At 47.7% G+C, this 21,998-nt stretch overlaps 2 protein-coding genes across 2 annotated transcripts in view; both read right to left on the reverse strand.

Moving 5' to 3' along the window:
* LOC105942496 (MICOS complex subunit Mic19) overlaps positions 1-21,998 on the reverse strand; it is a 195,211-nt gene that overhangs the window by 92,382 nt on the left and 80,831 nt on the right. The window lies entirely within an intron of this gene.
* LOC101535199 (GATOR complex protein WDR24-like) lies at positions 17,568-20,037 on the reverse strand. The gene is given in 2 exon segments (XM_036492788.2): positions 17,568-18,002; positions 18,004-20,037. Coding segments are annotated over 2 exon segments (2,361 nt in total). The 5' UTR covers positions 19,930-20,037.

Genomic DNA, 21,998 nt, shown 5'->3' on the forward strand with positions numbered 1-21,998 from the left:
TCGAGCAAAAATACACCTTTGTGCTTTAGGATGAGCAGAAAGCAGATTGACAAAACATTTCTCATACATTTAATGAAATCTCCTGACATTGCTTTACAGCATTTATAATAGGCATCACCTCTCCTTTCTACTGGCTACTTCTCCATCGCTCCTGTCCTCACTTGCAAACACTGACAAGCAAAAGGCATGCCCTGCCCCACATGTCTGACTCAGCCAAGTCAGGACACACGGTGGATGAAGGGGACCACACCGAGGACAACAGCTGTGGGGAGGAGAGCTGCCACGGCAGACACTGTCATATTCCGTGTAAGTGGTAGGTTCCTGAGGCAGGTGCCGCTAGCAGGGGAGTTGTACACTCCAGGAGTGATGAGCAAGGTGTTGGAGAGTTACATTATTGCAGAAAGACATACAGAGAGGAAGATCTTTCATCTGCTGGTTCATTCCGCAAGTGGCCACAATGGCTGGAGCTGAGCTGATCTGAAGCTATGATCCAGGAGCTTCCTCTGGGTCTGCCACACAGGTGCAGGGTCCCAAGGCTTTGGCCCACCCTCCTCTGCCTTCCCAGGCGACAAGCAGGGAGCTGGATGGGAAGTGGAGCAGCTGGGACATTTACTGCCACTCATAAGGGACCCCGATGCATGCAAGGTGAGTACTTAGTCACTGAGCCATTGGCGGGTCTGCAAGCATTCTTGTTGGAAGCTCAGAATTGAAATCTCAATAGGCGGCCTGGCGGCATGGCCTAGCGGCTAAAGTCCTCGCCTTGAAAGCCCCGGGATCCCATATGGGCACCGGTTCTAATCCCGGCAGCTCCACTTCCCATCCAGCTCCCTGCTTGTGGCCTGGGAAAGCAGTTGAGGACGGCCCAATGCATTGGGACACTGCACCCGCGTGGGAGACCTGGAGGAGGTTCCAGGTTCCCGGCTTCGGATCGGCGTGCATCGGCCCGTTGCGGCTCACTTGGGGAGTGAATCATCGGACAGAAGATCTTCCTCTCTGTCTCTCCTCCTCTGTGTATATCTGGCTGTAATAAAATGAATAAATCTTTAAGAAAAAAAAAAAGAAATCTCAATAGGTAGACGAGGCCACGACGTGGGGTCCATTCATCAACAAGGATGTTTTACTGACTAGCACCTTAATGCTGGGAATGGGGTTTCATTAGTGAAAACAGTTCATTAATCAATGTGATACACATCAGATATGGGTTTTTTTCCCAGCAAGAAGCAAGTTATCAAGAGGAGATTACATGCTAGCTGCCATGATGTTTCGGGCACACGAGCAGGTGACCAGTATTCGACGGGACCGACGGCTGAACACCGAGCAGCAATGTGCAGAGATTTCTTGGAAATCTAGAAATCATCCTTCTCTCACGTGGAAATTGTCTGGGGACATCCCTGGCCTCCGCCTGCAGGACGCGGGCCCACCGCCCCCGCCTCTGGGGACATCCCTGGCCTCCGCCTGCAGGACGTGGGCCCACTGTGCCCCACCCTGAGCTGCTATAAGAGGACTGTCACTTGTCCCAGACCAATTAGAAGCAGCCGCATCTGCCTCAGGTGAATCTTTTCCACAAATAAAGCATTTTTAAGAGCAGACAGCTGGGACTGGGTTAGGTTTTACATAAGGGGCTGCATGAATCATGCTGTGCTTGGGGGCACACACAATATAATTTAATAAATGTCTGCACTGTAGAATTGGGCTTGGGGGCTGCTGGGAGGGTTGAACTGTGAAGGCATCACGTACAAAAAAGCCACAGGGTAGCTCGCTCCCATGGAAAGCAATGAATCATGTCCCAGGGAAAGAGAAAACTAGAAATTTCAGTTTCTTTATTCTTAAACTGCAGAACAGGAAAGCAAGATGTGCGTTTCTACAACTTTCTGTAAAACCCAAACCCAGGTCTGTATTACGATCTAAGCCCATTTCCCTCATGGTCAGCTCAGCCAGGACTGACGGCTCAGATGAACTGGAACTGGCTGATCAACATTTGTTCTGCGTGGGCAGTGACAATGCCACACCAGCTGTTAAATATTTGATACCTCATTCCAGAACACAGGGCAACCTGAGGTTCCATCGTAACTTACACAACTCATGCTACATGAAATATGCAATTTTCACAAGAATCTTCAACTGTAAGGTGCTGAGATATACCATGACCACTGCGATGTTCTAGGCTCCTCTTCCCACAACTGCTTAACACAAGAATACCCATCACGATCCTCCATGCGTAGGAAACGTGGTGCAAGTGCTGCAGCAAAAGCAAACTGAGCTGTTATGATTTCAGAGTTCTCCCAGAAATAGTTTTGTCTTTGCTAAAGGATGCCAGTTTCAGCTACCATAAGTTTATGAAAGACACAAAAGAATATAAAAATGCATCAAGCCTGAAAGCAAAGAGCATGTTCAATCAAATTCAGCAACAGGACGTAAAACGCAGCTCCAGCAGGGTTAAGTGCTAGAAAGGACTCTATGTCACTCAATCCTCAATGAGGTTGCGAAAGTCAAAGAATTACAAGTGAAAGACGGAAAAGGGCTCATACTCCATAAAGCCACTGCGTGATTCCATGGACTTCACTCTGCCGCAGCAAAGATGGCTGCTGTCTCCTGGCAAATACAGCTGTCTGGGCTCCCGGTCACAGCTACTGAGGTGCAGGTGGGGCAGGGGTGCTGAGCGTGAGGCCTTAGGCGATAAGGTGTAATTATATTAAAATCTCTCTCTCTTCTTGTTCCATAATACTGGGAATAAAACTTCCACTTCCAAGCACTTATGTATAATCTTGTTTTACCAGGGAGATTAGGAATCTTAGACGCACTCTGATACAAGAGTACTTACACTGCACTAACTGTGCCAAGGTATTTGGTGTCACTTCTCTGACAAATAAATTGGACAGCAACACAGAGACAATTACTGTGAAACTTCTAAATTCCTTTTCTTTTGTATTAACTTGTATTGGTTCAATTTAAATTTAATGTTCATTCACACTATTGGGACCAACTGGCCAATGTCTTCTCTTGTCACATGACCCAATTTATTTTACATGGAATCAGTAAGGCTCTCAGTTCCTTCTTATCTAAGTGAATTCTGCAAGGTTGGGAAGACATTTGGTTCTAGGATTCCCCATGAAAGCAACGTCCTCCCCTTCACTCTATTTCTTGCCACATTAGTTTGAAATGAAGAGAAGAACAATGTAAAATGACTAATTAAATATCTGCAGTTATTTTGGGCACTACTCAACACAAGGTTTTTTTTAAGATTTTCTTCAAGAGTTAATGAGATCATTCTAAAAATACCTTCGAAACCACCTGTTTCCCGTGTCAGTTCCAGTACACCGGTTGCAAATATTGACAGAGAATTAAAGCACAAGAGACTGCAGGGAATGCATGGGCAAGACGATGGCCAGGGGGCTAGAGCAGGCAGCAGGACCCCAGGCCAGTTGTGGGTGGATGGGGACAGCCAACAGCAGAGGGAGGGTAGGAGACCAGCACAGCTCTGACGAAACTGCAAAACCATGGCCAAGGCCAGGGCTCCACACGGCAGGCTCTCTCTCAAAGACTGAGCTGAAGGGTACATGCCCATGACTGCCCCGCGATCTGATCTGCTAATTAACCCGAAGCAAAATGATGACAACAAATTGAATGTCAACTTGCAGCTAGACAGAGATCTCCACCTGCAAGTTCGGAGTGGCGGTCTGCTTGTGGCTATCGATCCCCTTTAGAATCGGCTCTCTTAGCAGCAACACAACTTGATCTCTTCCTGTGTCAGAGGAAGAAACTACAGTGACAAAGCTTTGTGCCATCGAGGCTGCCAAGCCATGGACTGTGGCAGATCACTTAATATTCTTCGAAGATGAGCAGAACGGTATCTGCGATTTCCCTCTACAATCCACATTTGATGCATTACATGTACCACAACATTTCTTTCATTATCCACCTTGACTCTATTACACAGCAAGACCAGCACAAATTCAGAAGATGTGTGTGCTCTGACGAACTGCTTGGATGCAAAAGCACACGTTCAGGGTCATCTGGAACCACGCATGTGTGATACCTGCTTCCTGGGGCAGGCACCCATCGGCAGCAAGAGGCAGCAGGAGCACTGAGCTTACACCACTGCAACCGGGTCTGAGCCACAGTCCCTGCAGTGCTGGTGGGACTGAACACAACCCGGCAGGTTTACAAAGGTTAAGGCTGGGGTGAACAGAGCTGCTTCTCTCAAACAAGTTCAACTCTGTGCTACTAACCAGAGCACACTGTATCATTCTATAAATAAGAATAAGGCCAATAATTAATCATTACTGTTACTGTAATAGCTATTTCTCACAGCATTTTGGATCTCTTAAAAGGTTATCTTTGCTTTTTTTCTTTTTTGGAATGCTGGAAGACAGACGTATGCTCTCGTGAAGAAGGCATACACCTATGTCACACATAGGCACACGGTCACATGAAGGCATACACCCATGTCACACACAGACACATGCTCATGAGAAGGCATATACGCATGTCACACAGAGACACACACTCACATGAAGAAGGCATATACCCATGTCACACACAGACACACACTCACATAAAGAAGGCATACACCCATGTCACACACAGACACACACTCACATGAAGAAGGCATATACCCATGTCACACACAGACACACACTCACATGAAGAAGGCATATATGCATGTCACACAGAGACACACACTCACATGAAGAAGGCATACACCCATGTCACACACAGACACACACTCACATGAAGAAGGCATACACCCATGTCACACAGAGACACACACTCACATAAAGAAGGCATACACCCATGTCACACAGAGACACACACTCACATGAAGAAGGCATATACCCATGTCACACACAGACACACACTCACATGAAGAAGGCATATACGCATGTCACACAGAGACACACACTCACATGAAGAAGGCATACACCCATGTCACACACAGACACACACTCCCATGAAGAAGGCATACACCCATGTCACACACAGACACACACTCACATAAAGAAGGCATACACCCATGTCACACAGAGACACACACTCACATGAAGGCATGCATGCATGTCACACAGAGACACACACTCACATGAAGAAGGCAAGCACGCATGCCTGTGACCGTCCGTCTCGCTCACAAGGGGCAAGTCCTTGTCAGACCCACTCCCATCCAGGAGGAGCACTGCAGAGTGGTCACAGGTGTTTCAGACTATAAAGCAAACTGGCTGCATGAAAATATATTCCCTGAGAATAACAGATACATATGCTAAGCATAGCACAACCAAGGCAGTAAGAGAATTATTTCCACTGAAAGCTGTGGCTTGGTACTTAAAAAATTTTCAGTATTATCCTGCTATTCAATTTTATAAAATGTTGAATGATTTGTAATCTCTTGCCATTTGTCACCTTGCACAGAATATTCTAGGCTACAGTAAAGAATTAGTGCTTTTTCCAACTGAACTTTTGCTTTGAAAACTGTTTACTTTGAAAAATGGCTACCACCTAATATTAATCTGAAACTGAAAACAAGCAGTGTAATGACATTTAGCAAGTTAACACTCGTTTCGCCACATTCGTGAAAGAAGAAAAAAAGTGACATTTCATAATCAACAAAATATTTTTAAAATTTCTAAGAAACAGCTTTTTGTTTTACTACTACTAATGACATATGAGATTATTAAAAGCAGACCCTGTGGCCATGCAGTGTGACAAGCCCGGTTGAAGTGCTAAAGGAATCCTCTCCCAAGTCCCCTCACTTTTCTCCTTTCTTCTTCCTCCTTGCTATAAGATGAATACGGCAGTAACAGCGACATGATCAAGGGACAGCTGACAAGCAGCGGGGATGCTGGTAAAGAGACCGCCCCGCTGGTCTTGGCAACAGACCAGCTCTGCCCGGCTGGAGCTCTCTGTCACCTGAGAGAGCACACAGCCTCCAGAAAGGAAATGCAACATGCACCCATTAGTTGATTTATTGTTCCAATGGTTACTCTTGTACTTTGAGGAACTTGCCCAGTTTGGTCGGCAGAAGGGCCCAGCCTCCAGCTTACTCAGTTCTTGCAAAGCACACAGCCAGAATGGGAGCGTACTACACAATTCAATCCATTAGTGACTGGGGCACTCCCCATCCTGGAAAACATGAATCATGGGACATAGAACTACTAACATGTTGCGTTAAATGCTAAAGCAACCTGCCCATCGACGACAATCCCCAGACACTGGATCGGCAATGGTGGGTCACAGTGAAGCTCCTGCCTTTGTGTTTCATCCAGTGATTGGGAGCACCACTTTCACAGTTCAACCACGGGGAATCCAGTTCTGTCTACATGCTTTCCAAAAACTTACAAACCAGATCAAAGGCAACACAAGAGCTGTATGCACAAGCCCGAAATGGAAGGTCAGCCAGCACTGCCGGGGAACGGGAGGACTGGGTCAGATGAACTGAACCGTGAGAGCGGACAGACACAGCAAGGAAAGGGACAATAAAGAAAACCAAGCAGGAAGAAAGGAAGGGACAGGAAGTGTATGGATGGACCAGAGAAGGACTGAGATGTGGCCAGTGAGGAGGCAGCAGCGAGGCTGGCAGAAGGCAGCACTGTCTGGCAGGAGGTGTGCACTGCACCCTGTAGGCTGGGGGTGGGGGGCTTCAGGTTTCTGAGCATTGATAAAAACTGCACTATACGAAGATGAGTTTTGATAGGTGGAATTGATTAAAAGAGAGGAGGAATGCCAGTCAGGAAACCATTGAGGGAGCTGTCAAAGGAGTCAGGTGTAAGAACAGGAGCCACGGGCGGACCGCCAGGAGCACTTACGGAATGTCACAAGAAGTGAACGCAGAAACTCAGGAGCGGACAGCAAAGTGCACACCTGCAGACACAAGCCAGGCTCATCAATGGGGAAATGACCCAGAATCAACACACCAGCACTCCGCTGGCCGTCCGAGGAGCCTAAACTCGGACATCTGGGGACAACAACTTGTAGAAGCAATGGTTAACGAAAACCCAACAACCAGCAGCACTCTGGAGTTTGTAAAATTCTTCTGGTTTCAGACTATATCATTCAATTCTCAAAACAATGCTAAGACTCCAAGTCTCCAAGCTGTGCTTAGAATACTGCATGGCAGAGAAACAGCTAAATAAACTAACCCTGCCAAAACCGTGGTCCTGGTCACAGTGCAGCGTGCTCAGGGTCACAGAGGTGAGCAGAGCCGTGCACGTCCTAAGGCTGATGCAGCTCAAGACAGTTCTGCTTCAAAGCAGCAGCCCCTCTCCCACTGTCAACAGAGATGTGTCCCCGCCTTCTCCACTAGCACAGCACAGAGGCAGGAACAAGAATGCGGAAGTAAGCAGAGATTACACAGGGCAAATTTGCATGCAGGAGTAACATAAGCATAGAAATCACTGTAAAAGCAATAGTGAGCTCTAAATTCCTCCTTCCCCCAACCGAATGACCCTGGTCATGCCTGGAGGCACACAGCAGGCAGAGATGCCTCCCAGCAAGCCTTCCCTCCATCACCTATACTTGTCTACACTGCTCAGGTGCTTGAAGAAAAGGAGGGTTTAGCTAAAGGCACACCCTCTATTTTTCCACTTTCTTATATTTTGTAACTACTGGGACTTCAAGGAATACATTTTTGACAGAGAAAGAAGAGTAGGAAAAGGTATAATTTTGCAGTTCCCCTTTGAGTGTTTCCAATGTAAGACTCTGTTTCTAGATGGCTTTTGCTCCATCTCTCATTTCTTTTTTTTTTCATTTTTTTTATTATTTATTGTTTTTAATTCATTAATTACATTGTATTATGTAACACAGTTTCATAGGTACTTGGATTCTCCCCACCCCTCCCCAAACCCTCCCACCATTGTGGATTCCTCCACCTTGTTGCATAACCACAGCTCAAGTTCAGTTGAGATTCCCCCATTGCAAGCGTATACCAAACAGAGTCCAGCATCTTATTGTCCAGTCAAGTTCAACGGCTTCTTAGGTATACCTTTTCTGGTCTGAAGACAGAGCCAGCAGAGCATCATCCCAGTCAATTGAAAGCTCCAACATACCATCAGCACAAATTTACATCATTATGGAATTAACTGACATAGTAATGAGTAACCAATATGTTAAAAGTAAATGCGAGTTCCTAGCCACCTTCTGTGACCACCTCACTTACATTTCAATTTTAGTTTATACACAACATATAACATTCATAACATAACATGTTATACATAACAAAAAGGCTCCAAGGAGACAGCTTACTATTTCCATTCCTCTTGACCTGTCCTGCCCCCTCTAACTCTATCAAAGTGAACACAGCAGTGCATGACACACCAGAAAAGGGAGTAATTGCCTATGTTCCCAAGGGGTGGCCCAGGGAGGCCGTGCTAGTGCCGACGCTGCTCAGCTTCACTGCCCTCTACCCATGGAATCTAGTGCAGCTCCCATCACGGCACGTGGGCCAGCACTAGGAGCTGGCAGCTTGCTGGAGGACTCGCTAAGAGGAGAAAGAGGAGTACAAGGGGAAAGGGACTGCAGAATTAAGCCCCCAAAGCAGCACAGACCATGCCGGGCTGTAGGACCTGGAGGACACTGAGTTTCTGGGACATCGCACTCTCAGGAGGCACGCCCAGCACCTAACGAACACTGGAGCCCGTGCTGTGCTAGGGCAGGGAAAGCCACCATGTGCAACGCCAATATTATATACGGGTGCTGGTGCAAAGCCTGGCTGCTCCACTTCTGATCCAGCTCCCTGCTGGAAAAACAGTGGGAGATGGCCCAGGTAGCTGGGCCCCAGCCACCCAACCCAGGTGGGACACTGACATGAAGTCCTGACCCGTGGCTTTGACCTGGCTAAGCGATGGCCATTTCAGCCATCTGGAGGTTGAACCAGTGTCTGGAAGATCTCTCCTTCCCTCCCTCTCTTTCTCTCTCTGTAACTCTGCCTTTTAAAATAACTAAATAAATCTTAAAAAACAAACAAAAAAACAACACCAAAGTATCTAATAGAACATACCATCACCAAAGCGGGAAGAAAGGGCATAGTTCACAAGGTGGAATCACAGACTGACAGAGAAAAGACAAGAAAACATCCTGGCCCCAAGGAGCCAGGAGGGGCCTCGCCACTCCACCCCCAAACAGAACCAAGGGCCTCCCCAGAGCACCACGGAATACCTGTTGCCGTGACCTGTAGGCACAGATTGCTTCCTGATCCAGAGTTGAGAAAGTAGGGGTGTCCTGTGCCACTCAACCACCAGGATGCAGCTGGTAAAGGCAGAGGTTGACCGTGGACCCCAAAACAAGGGTCTAGAAATCCCTAACCAAGCGCAAGTGAAACCATCCTCATTTCCCTAAAAGTCCTGTGGGAAACCAAAGCGTGACCCAGGAACACATCAGAAGTGAACACATCAGAAGTGAAGTGGGAAAGCACAAGTGTACACATGTTGCTTAGTCCAGGAAGTTCATCTTGGGGCAACTGCCTGCTAATGCCCCAGCAAAGCTGAGCAGGGTGCTCCAAGTGCTTGGGCCTTTATACCCACATGGGAGACCCAGAAGAAGCTCCTGGGTCCTGGCTTCAGGCAGGCCCAGCCCTGGCCACTGCTGCCATTTGGGGAGCGAATGAGAAGATCTCTGTCTCTTACCTCTCTCTGTAACTCTGCCTTTCAAATAAATAAACACATCTCAAAAAAAACAAAAAACAAAAAACAAAAAAAAAAAACCAGAAACCCAGCTTCCAGTGGTTAAAGGTAAAGTAACATCAAGCATTTGGGCAATAAAGTGTAGGGAAATTAACATAACTCCAAGCTCAAGCTCCTTACTTTGAAGGAGCTTTGCAACTACTCACCAGGAGATATTGGGCAAATTCTTCAACCTTCCCTGGCCCTTAGCTTCCTCATCCCTAAAACACACTGTTAACTCCAACTCCTCCGTAAGGTTGCTACGATGCTAAATAAAACCAGTGTGTGACACACTCTATCCGCCCCCATTCGAGAAGCAGTCACCAGCATGGTGGCCAGCCAGTGCTGATCGAATGTCCACACACAGAGACAAGCTAAGCATCACAGCAAATAACACCATCAACCATGTCACACAAAGTCCTACGTCACCAATCAAACGCCAGCTCTGTCAAGGACAACGGGACAGAGGAAGCTGACGGCCCCATGAGAGTGCAGGGAACCCACTTGCTTCAGAGGTCTGGCTGCCCAGAGTTCAGCAACCCTGGGCACTTTTAAAAACCCGATTGAAGCAGCTGGAAGTCTAACAAAGAATCAACAAAGTTCCAAGTCATAATAAAGGATGCATGGAATTTAAAAGAAAGAGATATTACATCCATGGAGTCAGTGGGTCTTCCTTAGGGGAGGTGGACTCAGAGCTGGATCCAGGCGTGCGGGTCGCTGTTCACCCAGCAGATATGTGGAAGACGCAACACATGAAGACACAACGCTCTAGGGAGGAAGGACAGATGGCTCACGGTCCAATTTGACGTGAGCATCTGACTAGCTTCCCTCGCGTTGTCAAGTTAAGGGGCTGCCAGACAGTCTTCCAAGGGACCAACTTCTGACACGGAGGTAAGGCTTTCCTGGCACCTCATGCCGAGAGGAACAAGTGTGGAGACCGGAAGGCAGCAGGATTTGAGCTCAGAGGCACCCGCTGGATGAGGCACCCGCTGGACAGCAAGGTGACATCGCAGGGAAACAGGGAGGTGACATGGACAGCAGCGATCCCAGCATCTCAGAGATGCAGTTTTAAGGATTCCCCACAGCAAAAAGGCTAATTAATTTAGGCACAGCAGCCACTAAGGAAAGGGGTTGGCATGGTGGCTTATGTCGACGAATGCCTAACACGTCTCAAATATTCACAAATGCTAGGACAACCTCGGTGATCTAGCCCTGTGCTTAAAACTGCATTCATCGGGACTGACCTAAGAGCACTACAGGCTAATCTTCCGCCTGGAAGTGCTGCCATCCCACGGGGGCGCTGGTTCATGTCCCGGCAGCTCCACTTCCCATTCAGCTACCTGCCTGTGGCCTGGGAAAGCAGTGGAGGATAGCCCAGGGCCTTGGGACCCTGTACCCACATGAGAGACCCGGAAGAAGCTCCTAGCTCCTGGCTTCGGATTGGCTCAGCACCAGTCATTGCAGCCATTTGGGAAATGAAATAGTAGATGACAGGTTTTTCTTTTTGTCTCTCCATCTTCCTGTAAAACTGTATTTCCAATAAAAATAAATAAATATTTAAAAAATACATTGCATTCATCCAGGGTGTCCCAAAATTACCACTATTCTGAGTATAGTCAATAGGAAATTTGTTTTTCCATAGAATGGGGAAAATATTAAACAAAATCTGGTTTACTGCGATTAATTCAAAGAAATATTTAAAAAGAAAAAATCTTTCATATTCTGGACAAGTCTTCAAAATTCCTCAACTATAAATCTACAAGTAAGAGCAAGGGATACAGGTCCAAGTGTGTCCAAGAACGCAAGCGAGTACCTATCCATGAGTACACACATGCACTGGAGCCGGAGAGGATGGACTCTAAAGGATTCATGACCAGACAGATGAAATAAGTCCATTTAGAAACTGCAGGATGGATTCACTGACCAAACCGAAGGGAGAAAGAACTCCAGCAGAGACCCACACAGCTTTGAAGGCAGTTCATGGAAGAATGGCCTTCCAGAGAACATGGGGTCAGAAGGAGGCGCCCTTGCAGACAGCTGCCGTTATCTCCCCACGCAGACACTCTGCCCACGCAGACACTCTCCCCACGTAGACACTCTCTCCCCACGCACTCTCCCCACGCAGACACTCTGCCCACGCAGACACACTCTCCCCACGCAGACACACTCTCCCCACGCGGACACTCTCTCCCCACGCAGACACTCTCTCCCCACGCAGACACTATCTCCCCACGCAGACACTCTCCCCATGCACTCTCCCCACACAGAAACTCTCCCCACGCAGACACTCTCTCCCCACACAGACACTCTCCCCACGCAGAAACTCTCCCCACGTAGACACTCTCTCCCCACGCAGACAGCTGCCACTGTCTCCACTCTCATTCTTTCTCCTGCTGCTTCCTTTGGGACTTCTCACCACATGGCCCCCATCCTTCTACCTTCTTTGCTCATTTCTCCTTTCACGATTTTATTTCCTCACTCTGTTCTTGCCTTGGCTGAGCTAAGGTGTACACAGCGTTGGAACTATTAAGACGTTCCAAGGAAGTGAAGTTGAGCATGCACCCTAAGAATAGGATCAGAACCCTTCCCCTCATCACTTCACTTAGGACCTGATTACTTTCTGTCTGCAAATATGAGAGTACACTAAAGGTTTATGGAAATAAAACTAGGCTTATTTGGGGGCAAAAATATTGAAATGCATACAGGGTATTTTTTAAAAAGATTTATGCATTTTCATTGGGAAGTCAGATTTACAGAGAGGAGAGACAGTAAGAAAGATCATCCATCCACTGGTTCACTCCACAAGTGGCTGCAATAGTCGGAACCAAGCCAATCCAATGCCAAGCACCAGGTACCAGGAGCCAGGGGCTTCTTCCCAATCTCCCTTGTAGGTGCAAGGTCCCAAGGGAACTGGAAGGGAAGTGGAGCAGCCGGGATATGAACTGCTGCCCATATGGGATCCTGGTGCATACAAAGTGAGGACTTCAGTCACTAGACCACTGTGCAGGGCCCCTGCGTGTTCTACAATTCATATTTCCCATTAACTTTTTCAAAATCCCTCATAATTAGTAGCATTTCAGGGAAAAGACTCCTTACCTGAGTTAGCAAATACATTCTTAGCTTTTTTCATCTTTGCTCATGTTGATGCTTGTTAGTTTTTGAACCATTTATCTAATTTGAATGCTGCAATTATGGAAAACAAGAATGTTAAGGATACAGTATTGTGGTACTTGGTATAGAGATATAAACAGTAATTTTTCCCAAAAAGTAAAAAGTTTTAGTACAGAAAAATGCATCTACTTCTGATAATTCAACTAACAGAATTAACACTTAAGTGTGACAGTCCAGTGAACGGCCGTGCGTCTCCACTGAGGACGGATTTGCAAGAGTCTCTTAACAATAGATTGCCTATTTTTCCAGTAATTTCCCAACAATCTGATTAAACAGTAATTTTTATCTCTGAATTTCATGTTTTTATTCTGATTTGTAGCTTCTAAATTTATCGTCTATTCTTCCACTTTACATTCTAACTAGTTCAGCTGCTCTCCGGCCCAACATTACAGTGGCTTTTCAGAGTTAGAAATAATGGCTAAGGCACCTAGGAGAAGAGAACAGAAACTGCATTCCCAAACTTTACTGAGAAAACTCTTTCCACAGGAGTATATCATTCCTATCATTAGTGTTTATTTTCCTTAGAAGGAAAAAAGAAAAACTCAGAACGTAATTTAAAACAAAATCTAGATATACAGTGTATTTTGAGTATATTCAAATGTCACAGGTGGAATTCAAGTTCTTGAGTCCGCTGTTTTGAAAACTGAATCACTGTACATAACTGCAGAATTTTGTTCTTGGCTTGCCAGTTTATTACTCTAAATCTGGACAGAAGCTAAACAATTGTTCTATCCTCTTCCACAGAGAAGATTAACCAACAGAACTTCCTTCTGCCAGAACCGGTTCCCATCTTTAATCTAAATCCCTCCTGCTGAAATTGAATCCCTTAAAAAAATCCCATACGCTGATATAGCTGGAAAAGAGCCAGTGGTAATCCCCTGTGTCACCTGGGTACACACAGCAGGAAGAGGTAAGCTCCCAGCCTCTCCTCTTTGAACTAAATATCTGTATTATGAGCAAATATTTCTTCACTCAACCTATCAACCACAATGTGGGTCATTTCTGCAGTTCAAACTCTGAGTACTTTCAGTTCCTTTAATTCTGCAAATCAGTCTTATCACCTACAAAATGGGGCTTTTTCCTATCCTATTGTCATGCAAGAATCAAACTAAACATATGCCAAAAGGAACAGACTTTAACTTTAAAAAATCAGAGAGAGAGAGAGAGAGAGAGAGAGAGAGAGAGAGAGGAAGGAAGGAAGGAAAGAAGCAATTGACCATCTACCAACGAGACGAGTTCACGCCCCCAGATACCCACAACAGGGCTGGCTGGACCAAGACGGACCAAAGTCCATCCACTACTCCCCTATGGGCAGCAGGCATTCCAACACTCCAGCCACTCCCTGCCGCCTCTGTCCCTTGATCAGCAAGAGCAGGAAGCCACAGCAGAGGTGGAACTCCCATATGGATGCAAACATCCCAAGGGGGGCCCAAGTGACACCTTCATTGTTGCCACTGCCCACCACTCAGAAGCACTTGTCAAATAGGCCTGTTGGCACACAGAAAAGGTCAGAATGTTGGAAAGACATTGGGACCATGCATCTAGGGCTTCTACCAAGCTTCCTGGGTATATTCCTACACTGTACTAAAGCTAGTTGATGCTGTGACAAATTTCCAGTTTAATTCAAATAGAGACTGGTTTAGTTATTCCTAACAAGTTAAGATCTCATCCAGGATAGTATTTAAAACAATAACAACAACAAACTACAGCATTCCAAAATCCGGAGTGGGCTACAGGCAGAAGGATGGCAGGACTGGGCCGAGAGGACCCCCCAAACCCAGGTGTGCTCCTAACTAGGATGTGGGAATTTGGGAAATTCACTGAAGATAAGCTTCCCCATCAGTAAAGTAGAGGAACAGCTGAGCCCTCCTCCACGGACCCCGGGGCTGTTCAGGCAAAGCTCTGTCACAGAGCACGGATACACGCACACTGCCTGGTGCTCAGATGCTGCCACAGTCCGGATCAGTGAATACAAAACGGAAAACAACGAAAAACAGAAAAGATGCCTGTACTTTCCACATTAGGTGGCAAGAAAATATTAAGCAACAAATTGTGCAGGATGTGTGAATGAGCTCTCTCCATCGTGGCTCTACTGACTCCCCGAAATCTTTCAGAGCAATTATCTTGACAATTTCAGACAGTTTTTCTTGAAAGGTGAATGGGAACAAGACCCTCCCTGGCAACCTGAGAGCAGACTCACCTGCTCTTCCCCACTCACTCCTCAGCAATGCCAGATGTGGCCTACATCACATTCACCAGAATGGCCAAAGCATTCAGCTCATTTTTGATAGAAACGGAAACAGCTGGCACAATACTGAGTTACATTATCTAATAGTAATTTTTTAAAAACCTGACAAATCTGTTTGGAAGCAAACACTTGCCTTTTCCCAAGTGTGCGCTTCAACAGGTCAGGCAGACATGTCTGATGAGCCCTAAGGGGCCAAGAACATCACATAGGAAGGTTTAAGAGAAATGGAAAGCAGCTTTCTCCTTTAAGCAGAGTCTGTGGAGGTCAGATAAGACTTGATGTACCACCATCACCATCATCATCTTCACCCTAATCCTGTACCTTTAAGTTTACTCTTGGGAAAGCCCACAAAAACTTAAACCTTTTTTCTTAGCCAAATTATATGCTCCAAGACAAGATAACCAATTCCTTCCTGTCAGATACTTCCAATTAGTGTGCAAGGCCTGGCATCATGGCACAGCACATAAAGCCGCTGCCTATGATGGCATCATCAAATGTGGCCACCAGCTGTTTGTGCCCCAGCTGCACTACTTCCAAGCCACCTTCCTGTTAACGGCCTGGGAATGCAACGGAGGACAGCTGAAGAACCTGGGCCCTACCAATCCACCTGGGGCACCTGGACGAAGCCCTGGCTCCTGAACTGTGTTCTAGCATTATTACTAAAGGTGAGCAGATTACGGCTCCAATTATGACAAAGATCCAAGGGCTCACACTTATATATACATGAGCAAAGAGCTCAGCTATACTCCTAATGATGCTCTGACTTCACAAATTCCTTTTCTACCAAGGAATTCAAACCAATTATATATTCCTGAAATATATTCAGACTACTATTTTCCTCCAGGCTCTGAAATTTCATTTAAGAAATGTAATAAAAGTAAGTAAATTCCAAAGACTGGGACAAGTTTCAATATTCAGCCCCTGAAACAGTTCCTTCCCACGCCTCAGTCAGATTAATAACTGCCAAGTGTCTGCATGTTGAGGCCCTGCCACAGTAAACCTTTGATAAGCCCACTTCCTGCTCGGACGAGGTGCTGAAACGCAGTTTACAGGTAAACAAACTGCAATAAGGGAGAATGGGAGACTTGCTACTGAACAGAAACACACAACACACACGCACAACAAAAATCACAGACAAGGATTAGAATTCCGAGTGTCTGTCACCAGGACCTACAAGGGCTTCTTCCCATCAAGTCTGAGGGGATGTCACTAACTCGTCCAAAGTCTCATCTCCTAAAGAACATACAACTTAAACAAAGAACTTTATAGTCTCACAGGACATGAGAAATCCTTCCTCTACACCTCTGATCAGAGCAGAAAACACGCCTTCGCTCAGAGTAAAGCATATCCAGGGAGCCAGGCAAGAAAACGTGTGAGCGAAGCAAGGGAAGTCACTGTGTCCTGATGGGCACAGAAACAGCCAAAGGGCAGGCAGGTCCCGGGCACTGTGCCCAAGACAGGGGAGGGGGCTGGCCACTTCTCTACCAACCCAAAAACCTCGTCTGTGGCATTACACGTGACTTCTCCAAAGCATCATCAACACCATCCCCAAGAACGTCTGCTCATTAACTTCACCTCCTTGAAATCAAAGGTGCCAAAGAGAAAACCAGAGCTTCAACAACTGCCAATCACTGATGTGCACCAAGTCCCTAGCTTAATCTGCTTACTCAATTAAGTGGGTCTCAATACTGTATCTATGCTTCACTTAAAAATAAAAAGCAAACGCACTAGCAAGTACTACTGATATATTTTAACTCAGATCACATGCCAGTTATGACTTGGAAAGGCGTGAAGCCGTATTTGGATGTTCGAGTTCATAACAAATGGGTTGGCTAATGTTTAGGAAGTTTTCATTTAGTCTCAGGGTTCAGCTACGGTCAAGCTTTCCAACTTCACCTTGGGTTTAGTTATAAATAACTACACTAAATTTCAAGGATGTGCAAAGCTACCAATTCTTTCTTTTCTCAATCACAATCTTCCATCAAGATAAGGAAATGTTATGACAAAGTATCTTGTACCAACAAATCAACCATTCATGAATGTGCCAGTGTGAGAACCTCTGTGTAAGACCATGTGAACTCCTAGGAGTTTCACACACGCAACCTCAGAATGGCCGAGCAGGACAACCCTAACCAGAGCCACCGCGACCAGGACTTCAATATGATCGCGATGTCGTCCCCAAACAGGAACCAAGCATATCACTTTCAAATACACATCACAGCAGACACCGCCACAGTGACTTGATAACCACCTTATTACACTTCAAAAGCATCATTAAAAATTTCTTAAAGGGCCAGCATCGTGGCCTTATGGTGAAGCCTCCTCCGGCCCCACCCCTCCACAACACTGGAATCTCCTTGGACCAGAGCCAGAGTCGCAGCCTCAGCCACGTCACTTGAGATGCAGCCCCCAGTGAATGCATGCAGAAGTGCAGCAGACTGCTCAAGCACTTGGCCTCTGCCACCCCCGTGGGAGGCCGGCTGGGATGTCTCAGGGATTTATCAGGAGTACTTGCACAGGTGGCCACAGCCGGCCGGGCACTGTGAGCTGCCCTCCAGCCACTTCATGATGTGCTGCAAGTGGCCGCCATGGCTGCAGCCCTGGCACCACACGAACAGGCCCTTGACCACATGGTGGCGGACTGCGCATGTGCTGGCGCAGTGGTGGCACCTGTCACAGACCCAGCCGCGGCTGCTCATGGGTGGCTTGCAGTGGCTGCAGTTGACGTGCAGCATGGTGGAGGCCTGGTTGAGGCAGCTAATTGCCCGGCTGGTGCTCAGCTTGACCACCTCGTTGGACACGTTCCAGAGCCAGAAGCGCTGCAGCAGATCCACGTAGGATATGTACCAGTGCTCCTGTGTCTGCTCGTCGATGTCTTTGCGCACGCGCTAGCCCAGCACAATGAGCACGGACACGGCCATCTGCACGTCGCCCCCCCTCCACGTAGAAGTGCAGCATGTCCCGCACCAGCACCCCAAAGAAGTCGGGGGCCAGCCGGCTGTCGTACAGCGCGTGGGACACAGAGAGCAGCGAGAACGTGTCCTCAGGGGCCAGGGAGGCCGTGTTCGCCACGCTGCCGCTCACATGTGGGGACTCAGCCTTGTCCTGCAGCTGCTCTGGCGTGTCCACAATCTCGTGGCGCAGCGAGAAGGACTCCTGTGGCAGCACGTACTCGGGGTCCTCGGGGTGCGCGTGTTCGGCGTCCAGCAAGTACAGCTCCTCCTCGTTGCCCTCAGCATCACCTAGCAGATAGTCGGCCGGCACATCGCTGCTCTCAGTCTCCTTGTTGTCCTCATTGGTGAGCAGTGTGGCTGAGGAGTCAAGCAGGGCTGTGTCACTCCGGGCATCTCCCTTGCTGCGGTCCAGTCGTGTCTTGCTGCCCAGCCCCGGGGCCACATCTTTCAGGTTGAAACTGTTCAGGAGCGGCAGGCCACAGGTGCTGCTCTTGCCCGCGCTGTGGTTGACACTGGAGGCGGATACTGGCCCCGGGCTGCAGTAGATGATCCACAGCATGGTCCACGTCTGCGCCACCTGGTTGCGACCTAGCTCCCGCGCCACCTTGGCATTGTGGTCACAGAGCTGGGCCAGCGGCCGCCCAGCCAGAGCATAGCGCTCGGCCGTGTCCACAAATCAGTGCATGCCACCGGCTGCGGGCTCTGTCTCAAAGACGCTGAGGGCACTGGAGGCCAGGCCCGAGAAGGGCTCAGTGGGATCCAGCTTGCGCTTAAAGAAGATACGAGGGCGCCGGTCACTGGCATAGGACCTACGCCCCCCATCAGTGGTCACCAGGCTCTCCTTGGCAGCAAAGGCCAGGTCCCCAAAGAGACCGTAGCAGAGGCCCTCGGGGTTGGCGCACTCCACAGGTTGGCTGGCATCACGGAACAGGTGCTGGCACAGCGTGCTGTCCTTGGAGCCCGACAGCAGGAAGCACGGGTCGTGTGGGTGGCGCCAGGCGATGCCAGTAGTCACGTCACGGTGCTCCTCGAACATGGCGGCTGGCACAAAGCGGCGCTGCACATCCCACACATAGATGTTGTGGTCCACCATCATGGAGCAGGTGGCCAGGTGGTGGCGGAACTCAGGCCTCCACTTGACCTGGGCCAAGGAGGCGATGGTCTGCACGCAGTGCGGCTCCTTGGCCCGGGGCGTGCTCATGTCCCACACCTTCCCCATCTTGTCCCGCCCACCTGTGGCCAGCCAGCCCCTGTCCTCAGGATGCCAGTCACAGCAGAAGACGGGCCCGTTGTGGGCCATGAACATCCTCTCGCAGCGGTCTGGCCGCCGGATGTCCCACAGCTGCACGTTGCCGTTCTCGAAGGTGGATGCGAAGGTGAAGTAGTCGCGAATGCTGAACTGGACGTTGCGCACGCTCTCGGACTGTCCTGAGAAGGTGCTGACAGAGTCTTTGCGGCCCAAGTCAAAGCACTTCATGAAGCCATCCTGGGACCCGCTGAGCAGCACGTGGGCCTCTGTGGGGTGGAAGCAGACCTTGTTCACTGTACGCTTGTGCTCCGTGAACAGCTGGTCCTGCTTGTTGCGAGACAGCCGGCCCAGGTTCCACGTGACCACCACGCCGTTGGTGGCAGCCGTGGCCAGCAGGTTCTCATCCATTTGGTGCCAGACCACGTCAGCACAGCTGAGGTTGAGCGAGGGCTTACGGCCCACACGCAGGTTGAGCCTCTCCACGAAGCCCTCCTCCTCAATGGCATAGATCTTGAAGATGCTGCGGCCAGCCACCACCACCTGCGCTGCGTCCCGGCACACGCTGATGACGTTGGCCGGAGCGTTCAGGTGGCAGTGCATGGTGTGGCCCGTCAGCGTGCCGCCACCCAGGGCCGTGGTCACGCGGGACATCTTCTCCATGGCCGCACCCCGGGTGCCCCCTGGAGCTGGGCAGTCAGCTACAGAGGTTGGTCCCCATGTCACTCAGCCAGGCATTCGCTTAACTGTCAACCAACCCCAGCAGGGGGCCAGGCCCCAGTCCGCAGAAGTACAAGGAAGACAAGGGCTCAGGCGACAGAGACGTGGGGCTCCTGGCCTCATTAGCTGCATGATCTGGTCAGCAAAACCAAAGGATGGATGACCTGTTCCTCTTTGCGCTTGCCCCTCTCTGTCACTCTTACTTTCAAATCAACACAACAAACCTTTGAAAACAATTTTAGATTTAAAAATTCTCTAAAATTCTGCTTTTTATTTACTTAGGAACAGCAACACATACATTAACAGATGTTCTTCAAAAGTTGCATTGACATTTTAGTTGATTTTAAATGTCTATATATTTCAACGGAGTTGGATTGAATATGGCTATCCGTTTATAGATATATTTATGTGTGATCGGACACTTCAAACCTACTTTTTCCATATGGATTGGATGGATAAGATTAGATATAGATAGAAGTAAATATGCAAAATCTTCAGAGAGAAGAAAAAATGTTTAAATCCCATTTATACAATGATCAGATTTCTGGAACATGCAAGCAGTCAGAATACAGTACTGACTTTGAATAACAGAATTAAAAAATAACTCTTAGCACTCAGAGTACCAGAATACTTAAGTCTAACTTCAAATAAATGTTTTAGTGCACCTTAAGATCCTCATCCAATAAATCATATGTAAACTACGACAACAAATCAGGAACCAAGTTATAAATCCAAATAAACACACCTTTTCAAATATGTTTTATCAATGGGAAACAGACTATCCACTAGACAACTGACATTCGGCAGCATTTTTGGCCTTTGTAAAGTTTATCTAAACCCTTTCATCACCCTGAGAAATGGACACGCAGAAATTCAAATGGATTTAGAGAAAGAACAGAAAAGACAAAGCACAAAAATTAATGCAGAGATGAACTACTTAAATATTCATCAGCTCATGCAATAAATAAATACTCATCAGTCCTATGCAATAAGTGAATATTCATCAATCCATGCAATAAATAAATATTCATCAGTCCTTGCAATAACTGAATATTCATCAGTCCATGCAATAAATGAACGGGGTATTGCATTTCTGAAGAACAATGCAATCCTTTGCAGACAATAATGATAAACTATGGAATTCATCAAAACCATAGGAGTAACATTTGTTTTCTCAATTGTGCAGTAGAAAGCCAACGCAACTGGAGGCAAATGGCACCTTGACCACAGTTGGAGAAATCAGCAAAGAAGGCAAAAGGAGATCTCGGCATGGAGATGTGAGTCTTCACACAGGTGAGCACTGTGAACAGTGAGGGTGAGCGACAAGGAGGAGACCGAGTGAACCAGAAACACATAGCAGCTCCTGCGTAAATTCCAGGTCCTGAAAGGACCAGAGAGCGAGACTCCTGCTGCAAGCCATAGCTTTGCCTGCTCTCACGATGACACCACGACATCAATTCAGGAACCCCAGCAGGCAGGGCAACACAGATTCCAAATGAGCTCTGTTCTTTCTAACATCAGCCTGTCAACGTCTCCTAGCCCCAAGTCCACATCACTGCTCAATCCTCACCCAGTCGACCAGTACTTCAACATGAGGGTATAAACCACCTTCCAAAGCATTTCCAAAGATCTCACTGGTTTTTGGTCATAATAAAGAGTGAAAATACTTTTTTAACTGCTTTAAATTTAAAAAGGCCACTCAACTGCGCAATAGTCTAACAGCATTCTAACAAGACCAGAGTTCAGACTGTAGAGCAGACACTTTAAAATGAAGCTCTTCAAAGAACTCTCAACTCCATTTAAACAGAGACAAGTAATGTTTCCACACAAACCCATTCCTCTGGGATATACATCTTTAGGTATGTCTCATAAAGTGTATAAAATGCCAAATTCCCAGCTCTTTTACTCCCTTAAGACACATGACGCCTTCCGCATGCAGTAATGCCCAGCCGCCTGAGTGCCACACGCCTGCAGAGATCGAAAGCTGCAACAAATTCAAGCAGACCTCATCT

The sequence above is a fragment of the Ochotona princeps genome, chromosome 12 (genome assembly GCF_030435755.1).
Source record: "Ochotona princeps isolate mOchPri1 chromosome 12, mOchPri1.hap1, whole genome shotgun sequence".
Taxonomy (NCBI): Eukaryota; Metazoa; Chordata; class Mammalia; order Lagomorpha; family Ochotonidae; genus Ochotona; species Ochotona princeps.